Source organism: Rhea pennata, chromosome 23, assembly GCF_028389875.1.
Source record: "Rhea pennata isolate bPtePen1 chromosome 23, bPtePen1.pri, whole genome shotgun sequence".
NCBI lineage: Eukaryota > Metazoa > Chordata > Aves > Rheiformes > Rheidae > Rhea > Rhea pennata.
Window position 1 is genome coordinate 5,782,106 of NC_084685.1, and position 9,974 is coordinate 5,792,079.

The 9,974-nt window shown below is 41.3% G+C and overlaps 1 protein-coding gene across 1 annotated transcript; it reads right to left on the reverse strand.

The window, feature by feature from the left end:
• Positions 1 to 1,411: 1,411 nt before the first annotated feature.
• NCMAP (non-compact myelin associated protein) lies at positions 1,412 to 2,662 on the reverse strand. Its single transcript, XM_062593838.1, has 3 exons — positions 2,569 to 2,662; positions 2,117 to 2,201; positions 1,412 to 1,653 (listed from the first exon to the last, which is right to left on the reverse strand). Exons 1-3 carry the CDS (start codon positions 2,651 to 2,653, stop codon positions 1,512 to 1,514), a joined length of 312 nt encoding a protein of 103 aa, XP_062449822.1. The 5' UTR covers positions 2,654 to 2,662; the 3' UTR covers positions 1,412 to 1,511.
• Between the last annotated feature and the right edge of the window lie 7,312 nt (positions 2,663 to 9,974).

Consider the following 9,974-nt stretch of genomic DNA (forward strand, 5'->3'; position numbering starts at 1 on the left):
TCAATCACCATTTTACTCTGAGATCTGTCAGCTCTTTTTATCACTGTATAATTTAAGAGTGGAGTTGTTCAGGGGAGTCATAATTTGTGACAGTATTGGGAATAATAGCGAGCGAACTGCTACAAGACAAAGAAAAGACTTTAAAGTTGCAGGCTCTTGGCAATCAGTTAAGTTAGTAAAGAATAACCTCTCTCTCTACAGCTCTCCAAAAGGCCTTAGAATACCCTAGTAACAGTTTTACTAAGGTCTTCAAACACACTGGAGCCCTCTAATGGTCATGATAGTTTACAGCTAGCCTCTGGCAGTGTTTTAATATAAATAGCTTTGTCTAGCTATTCAGTGAGCAATTCCATAATATTTAAGATGTACGTGTCAAAGGATGGAGGTGACATTTCTTAAAACCTCATGTACTCCTGCTTGAGAGAGAGTTTAGCTACTCGATTTCTTCCTAATCGTTACCATCTATCCTGTCGTCCAGTGTTTCAGGGGTGCTCTGATATGCAGACTGGAGACAACCCACCACAGAATGTCTGACAATGCCGCTGTGTGTTCACACTCAGTGGGCTGTGAAATATTCTTGGGATTTTTTTTTGTTGCGTTACTGTACACCCACAATCATCACACTTGCAAATCGACATCACTTTTAGTTACTTTTTAGAAAAAAATATCTAAAAATAGTTCAAACTTAATTTGCATTACAGAGCAAAGCATTTCAGGAAGTGAGTTGTAGAAAAGTAGCCATATGAACCTTCATTTGCTTTATACAGCATTTCCATTTTTACATTTTCAATTAAAGAACTTCTCAGTTTTTTGTACAAGATAAAATATTCTAATGGAATTCCAGTAACGAACCTAGAGCAATTATTGGCACCAGAGTGAAAACCCTGAAAAGTAGGGTTCATGTGGGAACTGATAGGTTATCAAGTTTATAGAAACATTTTAAAAATTCTTCAAAACACAAAGTAACGTTATATGTAAAACCATACACGTGGTATTAGAAACAGGATAGATGAATAAAGATAAATACAGTTTTGATAATTCACATATTACCCATCATGTATAAAATAGACTACAAACTTGTTTCACATAAATCTTAACCCAGGTTCAACCAGAGTTGCAGTTTTTCTTCCTGTTTGTCCTCAGTCACTGCAGGAAGGAAAAAGCTCAAACTATATGAGTAAGCAAAGGTTCATGAAATATGACTGTGCATCTTTTCTTCCAACAGAAACAGGCTTGGGTTTTTGGGTCATTCCATACTCAGAGCCCTGTAAGAAGGCTCTTCACATTTCTGATGATTTGAATGCCTTCACCAGCTGATCTCAGCCATACAAAAATGGTCCAGACCTTTTATTTTTCCTCCCAAAGAGAGAAAGCAGGACTAATTACAATCTATAGGTAAAATAACAGCTCCAAACAGCTCCAAATGCAGTGCTGCTTTGCTGAAAAGTCCCAGGTCCACATGAACTGGGATTCCAGCTCTTTTCTCTCACAGGCAGGGTGGGCATTCACAGTTATCTGTTCTGCACGTGGATATCCACAGGTATGAAAGTCACCATAGGTTGCTGAGTAATGCTGTTGCTGTTCTGCCCGAAAGCAGGCAAAATTGTGGTTTTGGTGCTTTTGGGTTCCAGCTCTCGCTTCACTCTCATGTGTCTGTAAATATAAAAATGAAAGCGTCACTAGTGCTGGCATTTGTTGTGGTCTCTCCTGTGGTAAATATTGGGATGATGCCAGCAAAAGCAGGTTGCATTGAGCAGCTACTGAGAAGCGAATACAAACCAGGATTTCATCCCAGAGATAGCAAATGGCAAGTCAGTGCTTCCAGAACCGATGTGCAAGTCTGACCCAATGCCCCAGAAAGTGAGAAATCAAACTCCCCTCTGGCAGCCTTGATCCATGCACCAAACCTTTCCTATGTCACCCTGGAAAAAGAGCATTTTCCATGAGGTACCTACTCCTGCTTCTTAGCAATTCAGTCACAGGATACTGACTGTGAGATTCAGGACACTTCAACTGAGCACGTTATAGTTGGAGTTCTCCCTAAAGAGCACACACGTAGCAGTGATTTGGGTTTATCTTGTCTAGCCTTAGTGAAGTTAAGTATTCAGCCACATACCTGTTGTATGTTTTCAGTATGAGCAGAACCACTGTAAAAATAATAATCACTCCTACCACGATGGCAGCAACTATTGCTCCAGAACCTAGGAGGGAAGCAGAAAAGAAAAAAGTCGTATTTAAGAAGTTGCCATTGTAGTGTTCGAAGTTTGCTACGTTCAAGTAGCTGCAGAAAATCTCACTTTGCTTTGTTACTTTTTATTCAGAGGAACAATTTGGGATGCAAAACTTGAGAGCAAGAAAGGAAGAGGAAGGCGAAGCTGAAATACCAGAGCATTCAGGTACTAGGTAAGACCTAGAGAATACAAAAAAAATGTTCTCTCCATCTCATTTATACTTGACAAATACAAGAGCAAATGAATGCATATAAGTTTGGACATTGCTGCAGATCTAAACAAGATATGCTAATTACAGCCCAGGAACAAAAACATGTCACCCCTTTATTTTTCTTACTTTGATAGAGACTTTGATCTTGAGACTTTGTGGTCACATTTACTGGGAACAGAGTATTATTGATCAGTGGTGCAGCTGTCGTCATCTTGATTCAGCTACAGAAGAAGAATGATTTCACAAAATATTAACTAAAACATAACAGCACAATTCAATGATATTTAGGCAACTACCTATTAAGGATTGAGTGTTGTTTAACATCATTTAAATGGAGTTCACAAACTGGGGTTCTATTTTTTTCTCTGTGGTGAAAACCTGGCCCCACTGAAATCAATGGAAATTTTGCTATAGTCTAGTCTTGAGCATTTTTTCTTAGAATATACACAGCTTAGTATTAATAGGATAAAATATAAACACAATAATAATCATTACCTATATATGTATCCAAAACTCGTATGACAGCAATAATACATGTATTTTAAATGCTTTAGGATTTTAGGTTGTCACTTCAGATTATGAAACTCAGGACACTGAGCAAATCAGTATGTGAGAGGGCAGGGGGGGAAGAGGAAAGACCCCAAACCCCCACAAATCCTCTGTCCCAAAGTAGATTTACAGAGCTGTTTACATTATCTGTGAAGAGTTACATACTCAGTATTCAACAATATGTCTTTAAAGAGGAAAAAAAAAGTCAGCTTTCCTGTTAATAATCATTACTGAAAAGTGATATAAGGATACTTCTCATTTGTGGGAATTACAAGGCTTAGCAAAGTGTGTTATTCCTTCAATAATACTTTAAAGGGGCAGGAAATCCTTACAGCACAGAAAGGTTTAAAAACTCCTTTATGGAACAGAATTTAAAGTAGCTTCATTTGTCTAACATGGAATAAAAACAGTTAATTCCCATAACATGACAAAAGTCACATGGCAGACAATAGTTATCCTGCGGACAGAAAATATATTAGAACATGCCTCTGGCAGCAAGGATGTGCGAGTCTTGGAAAAGCAGCTCACTCATACTAGCATCATTTCAGGGCTGTTATTGGAAGAGGACAAGCCTGCAAGTGGACAGCTGAAAATATACCTGCTGCTGCATTATGGTAGGGTAAAATTTTAGTTCTAGAAAGAGCAGTCTGTACGCTTACTGATTTTATAAGTGTTCCCTATGTTTTCCTAAATGTGACCAGTAACCTTAGCCATTAAAAGAATCCTTCAGTCTGAGAAGGGTGTGAATACCACTTCAAACAGATCTCTGAAAGCATTTCAACTCTTGGCTTCCAAGAGCTAATACTCACATATTATCAATCCGAAATTAAATTATTCTTTGCAACACTCGATACTGCAACTGAGTTCCCCCTTCAGATGCGCCCCCATATAAACATCAAGCAAGACTGCACTACTGTCTCTTGTACTCCTTTGGGATATTGTGGATTTGTGGCATGTGCTTAATAGCTTTAACTTTACGTAGTACAAGATATAGAACAGCTAAAAGATTAAGCGGAAAGAAATTAGTCAGTAATGAAGAGAACTGCAAATCTGAAAGGCAGCCTCGTAAGACACATTCAAACAACTAGTTAGTGACTGAAATTCACAGCTAACCCGTCCACTGCATGTCTTATCCTTCTCCCCCACCGCCTTACTGAGGCTTTCTAAGGGATTCTCTCAAGTAGCATCCACCAAATAAAGCGACTGCAGTCACAAGGTATAATTCTGGCGGACAAGGAGGGTACAATTCTGATTGCTTTTTACGGGCAGGGTTTTGTTTCAGTGCAGTAAAGAGGGAAAAAAAATCTTGGGAGGCGCCATTTAATAGCTATACTAGGAATGAGAGATCAGTAATTGGCAGGAGGGGAACAGTCACTACTTCCAAATGTTTGCCTGGATATGAAACATCAGAATTGCAAAGCTGACTCAGTCAAATGGTTCGATCCTCTTAAGTTAAAGAGTTGGGTTTTTTAATTTAAAGAACAAAAATAACTCTGTAACTGGGTCATTTTCCTCTGCCTGAATGATTCCTTTGTTTAACCAAGGCCATGTTACTTCAGCAACATGATCATCTACTGCGGTCGTAGTTCCTTCCATGCTGAAAGAAATATTTTGTGTTAAGAGTTCACTCAGTCTTATTGTATAGCATAGTGAAAGGATTTACACAACTGTCGATGGAACCTGTGAGAAGACACTTTGACACTTTGAGGTTTTGACAACAGCTCTACGAGCATCTGTTTCCCCTACCTATTCCCTTTGCACCAATGCTGATGAAGACTGTACCCATCTACAAGCAGAGGTCATGGAGACCCTCCATCCAAGGTCTCTCGGTTTGCAGGGGAGAGCAGGGAGGGCTTACTGAAACTTGGGTACTGCAAGCTGGGGAAAGCCAAACAAGTATTACCTCTAAAGCCACAATCAGAAAAAGGCATGTCCAATTTTCGCCTTGTTGCTTATTCCTAGGAAAGTGCCAATGCCAGGCTCCCAGAGGCATTTTCTGTTTTTCAGATTCTGTGATTTTCCTCTTGCTATGGCTACTAAAATAAAAACCCCAAATGAGAAGGCTGATCATCTTGTTTGTAAGCCTTGTAATATTCATACTTGCTAACTTTCATCTAGTTTAAACCAGCCTGGTAAAGGTGAGCTATTTGTGCATGAGTCACCTGTAACCACAAAATTTTTATTGTTGTCAATGAAACTGCCTGTTTTCAGAAAGAACAAGTTTGTCCTACAAGTTGTAGCAATCTAAGATGCAAAGTGAAAAAAATCCATCAAAACTTTCCTCCTGTATCATATATTCACCAAGTTTACATGAGGTAATTAACAACTAAAGAGGTCTGGGGTTCCCTATCTCCAATCTGGGAGGGAGGTGCCAGGCTTTCGTTCTGCTGCTCTGCCTGCAAGAAGACTCTGCTCCATTCCTCACCTGTGAATCAGCAGGTTTATGCCTAACCAGCCTTGTGTTGGGAAACTTAAGGATCCAGCAAAGCCCAGTGAAATCCATGGGAACCTCTCAGTTTGGGGAGATTGTAGACTGACTCCTACTCTGTTTAAAAAAAAAACATCTGGAAGCTGAAGAGTGCTCAATAAAAGCTACATAACAGGGGAGAAGAAATGGACTTTGATACAGCAATCACAGGACATTCTTTCTTTATGACACACAGTATGTACTTCCCTCTATGCATACACACCTTGCTTTTTGAGAGCCACTAATTCAAGCACAGTACTAGAGATTGGAGGTAGAAGCACATGCTGCTGGTTATTTTTTGCATCCACATATTATGGAGCTGGAAATATTTCCACAGTTGGGCCTTGGGCAAGTTTCCACTTAAAACACCTTGGCAGATACAGCATATAGGTTGTTTTGGCAACTGGTAGCAATGCCCTGCATTTATAAAGCCTTCATGCCTCCCCGGCTCCTGTTGCATTTCAAGCTGAATGACCGTGTTAATTTATAGTGAGATCAGAATCAGAGCTGATCTGTCGTGTAGCTCCTGCCACTGCTTGCCGCACCTGGCAATTACAGAAGAGGAGTGACAGGGGACAAAGAGGTTTTTCTGTAAGAGCTAGGCTACAAGGGGCAGCTTCCTGCCAGGGAGGGCAGGTACTGCTTAGAAAGACACGCAGAATTCAGCATTTTGCCACCCAGAAAAAGGTGGTCTTTGCTCTGTTGTGAGCCTTCAGCTAGCTGCCAGTCAGCTGTTGTCTCTCCAGCAGCAATACTCATCAGTTTTGACCCAGGATCTCAGTTCCACAATTTATCGATCCTTTGCACAGAAAATATCTTCATCTTACGAAACAAAAAACAGAAAACCAAACACTTGTCAAAAGCAGCAAAATCACTTTCACTCAAGAAAGAAGGAAATCCTTCTGTCTGCGTATGGAGCTTTCCCTGCTTCCTAAAAGTAACTAGGCTCAGGCATAAGCATCAGGCTTACAAGCAGTCCCTGGTGGAAGCAGATGGTTAGTTGAGCTCTGCTTCTACAGCAGCAATAGTTTACCTGGATGGCCCAACATCCTCTATCTTCATCTCTATCAAAGGTTTACTTTGTTTAATCACAGGGGATACGTAGCAGTTTGAACTGGTGCATTTTATTGTTCCCTGTTGTATTCCAAGTGAGGGGAATCAATTGAGCATTCATGGCACAGAGCAGGAAAGGAAAGAGGCTTATACTAAAGAGTCACAAAGTCAGCTTCAGCTCCCCGTAAACTGGCAAGCCATCCATCTTCAGTCCAAACACACTCCACCACCAGTTCAGCCATGTGCTACCTGGCTCATGTTACAACAACATAATAAGCCATGAGAACTGGGAATATCGCCTGGGTTTTGAGGCAAACTGTAATTTTCAAAAAGTAATAAAAACACAATGTGCTTCAACAGGACCTGAATGTGCCTGCATTTACCTCACGAGGTTCTGAGAGGGAGGAAGGGGAAAAAATCCAAGTTCAAACTGGCTAGCAAGAGCTGAGGCATAAACGTGGCTTCAGGCAAACAATACAGCTCTGTGCTGAGTGTCGGTATGAAGTACATGTTCTGATGTCAGACCAGCACCTTCATAAAAGCATTTATCTGAGGTTCTGGCATGAGCTCTCCAGGTTTAGCTATTGTTAAAACAAATATTAAAAGCATCTCTTTTCCTTGCTGGGACAGAGAAAGTTGCTTAAACTACCGGCACTTCTAGCACCAACAAAAACTCTAAGAAAGTCAGACTGCACGGCTAACGTGCCTTATCTTAAGAGGGCTAAGGGCCATCAGCTCACATGGATGGCAGAAACTGAGGTACTGCTAGAACTGAAGACAGATCCCCAGATGGCAAAGAATTGGTTTTGAAAGCCATGTCTGAAAATTCAAACCAGACAGACTTTGTCATTGACTTGCACAAAAGCAATATCTAAACTGGACTGTCAGCTGCAGATTTCCCAGCTCTTCTCTTCCACCTCAAAATGCTGGGCCATGCACACTTCTCCTCTCTATCTCGGTGAATGCGCTTATTCACGTGAACTACAGTAATTCCACCATGTTAAGCAAAATATCGTGTATTCACATGATAAAAAACTCCAGCTCCTTCAGGGCAGGACTGTCTACACAGACAAGCCAGGATAGGGAAACAAGGCAAGCCAGAGGCATTTTCTCACCAGTCAGAGACCAGAATTTCAACTACACTCACATTAGAATGTTCAATTTAATGCACTACAGTAGTTTAGGAAGGTTCTTCAAAAAGACGTCTACTAGAAATCTTTTGGTCCAATGGCTGCATTTCCAGAGGACTGAGCTAATTCATCATTTAGATCTGAAGTGGTTCATTTAAGAAGAACTAGATGAAATTTTAAAACAAAACTGCCTATTTACATGCAATGCCTGGATGATGGATCAGATATCAAGAGAGACCTGGGAGCAATTTAGCAGCTTATTCCTGAAAGAAATACTAGAGGTTTTCCTTTGTTGTGAACTTTTTTTTTTTTTTTTTTTTTTTTTTAATTCAGAGGCTCTCTTTCAATATTGAATATATATGTCAATATATTTTTAACTTATGGCTGTAAACACACAGGATACTGAATCAGGTACATCAAGAGCTACTGAATGAAAAGCTCTGTGGGATCTGTCTTACAACAAAGAGGGAAAGATACAATACACTACAAAGAATTCATTAGTTTCTAAAAACACCATTAGAACTGTGTCTCAAGACTTGAAACAAAATAACACAAAGACTGTACATATCAGCTTTGAGATTCCCCAAGTGGTCTCCAAAACCCCTGGGGTGTTGGTAATCTCTCATTTTGCCAGGGACAAGCCTCTGCATTATAAAATCCTGTTTTAGCAGTGCAACACGACACGCAGGTGACTGTACCACCTTGGAAGCTGGATCCAGCTCACAGTTCTCTGTACCATGCCAAGAAGACCATGCATAATTTCCCACCACCATGACCTGTCCCAAACATGTACTTTTTCATCAGAAATCTTTGTCTGGGCAGATCCTGGGGATTTTCTATATTTGTTCTCAGGATCTGGACATCCCCAGCTCCAGCATTACTTCACAAGTACGATAATTCTAAGATGTGGCTGCACATCTGGAAATTGGGGACACATCCACATGCAGTAAGTCCCATGCCTCCTGGAAGGGATCAGATGCACCGTTTTATTAAATGTTTTGCATCAGGTTGATACAGACATACCATTGCATCCCAGAAATGCTGCTTACGTGATAGGCACAGCTCCCGCGCACGTAGTTCTGCCAGGGACTGCACAAGGGACAGACAGCGCAGAACAAAGCTAGAGCCAAGGAAACTCTGGTTCCCAAATCATCCGAATTTGGCAGCAGCTGGCAGTCACTTCCACGCACAGAGGCGCACTTCTGAACAGCAGCTCTCACTGCTGCCTGTCGGCGTAAATAACCTCCGATATGGAAGTGAAAAACGCAGCCTGAAGGATAACAAGACTCACCACAGCAATGGATGAAAAGGTGAAGCAAACAGACCCTCACTCCCGTGCTTTACAGGCAGCAAATGTTTAAGCAGGTGCAAAGTATCGCGGGGGCCCAAGGTAAACATGAGCATCCCAAAGACCACACAGCTCAGGTTTTCTTCATGCAATGCAGTGGCTCTGCTCCCTGCGTACTCATAACATCCCAAGCACTGTGCACGTTTCCAAGAGCGCTCTGGTAGAGGGGCATAGCAGGGAAAGATGTATATTTTCCACTAAATATCATCCTGAAAAACTGATTCAGAAAGAAGAAAAAAAGCCTCCAGGCACCTTTATGAATTTCGAGGCAGGAATGACTCATGGAGGGTGGTAAATGAGACTTAACATGACAGAAACTTTAGAAACCACCAACTTGTGCACTCAGGTGGAAAGCAGGATTGTAAAGGAGGGAAGCTAAGCTGAGTTGAGCCCCTTGCGACAGGTTAGCAGTCATCAGTGGCAACATGCTATGCTTCCGTCAAGTCATTCTACCCAAGAACTGGGCTCTACTGCTCAGACAGCTGGATTCAAGGAAGTCCTAGCAAACTACACATTGGTGGCCAGTTCGACGGATCTGGACAAATGAACCACAAAAAAGCAACTTGCCCTTGAGGACTGTCTGCCTCCCTTATTGCAGTGGCAAGTCAACCTTGCTCTGGGCACACCGTGCTTTAGAAAAGGCCATGCTACTGCAGGGCTAACTCAGCTCTTCAGCAATGCACATGCAGAGCTGGGTTTCTTTGCCAGAATTTAAAAAGCATACTGGATTCAGTAATGCTTTTGCAGAAATGATTAACAGGCTTTATACCTTGCTGGATGTGCCATTTACTAAAAGGCTGCAGCAGCTCAGGAAATTACCCTGTAATACCTTGTAGAAAGCCTCTGCCACTTGGATTTTCTGTCAGGGCATCTGCTTTACTCCAGTCACAACTCATAAATGCCCCAAAACAGGAGAGAAAGAACTGGACTGAAATTCTTTGCGTGGGAATTGCAGTATTAACCCTTTTATTTAAAGGTCAGAAAC

What these genes read in the sequence shown, in the direction of transcription:
- NCMAP (XM_062593838.1), bottom strand. Translation starts at nt 2,653, where the DNA reads ATGACGACAGCTGCACCACTGATCAATAATACTCTGTTCCCAGTAAAT. An exon ending in AGATCAAAGTCTCTATCAAA is followed by an intron (nt 2,202 to 2,568) that starts GTAAGAAAAATA and finishes CTTCCCTCCTAG; the next exon opens with GTTCTGGAGCAATAGTTGCT. An exon ending in ATACTGAAAACATACAACAG is followed by an intron (nt 1,654 to 2,116) that starts GTATGTGGCTGA and finishes TTATATTTACAG; the next exon opens with ACACATGAGAGTGAAGCGAG.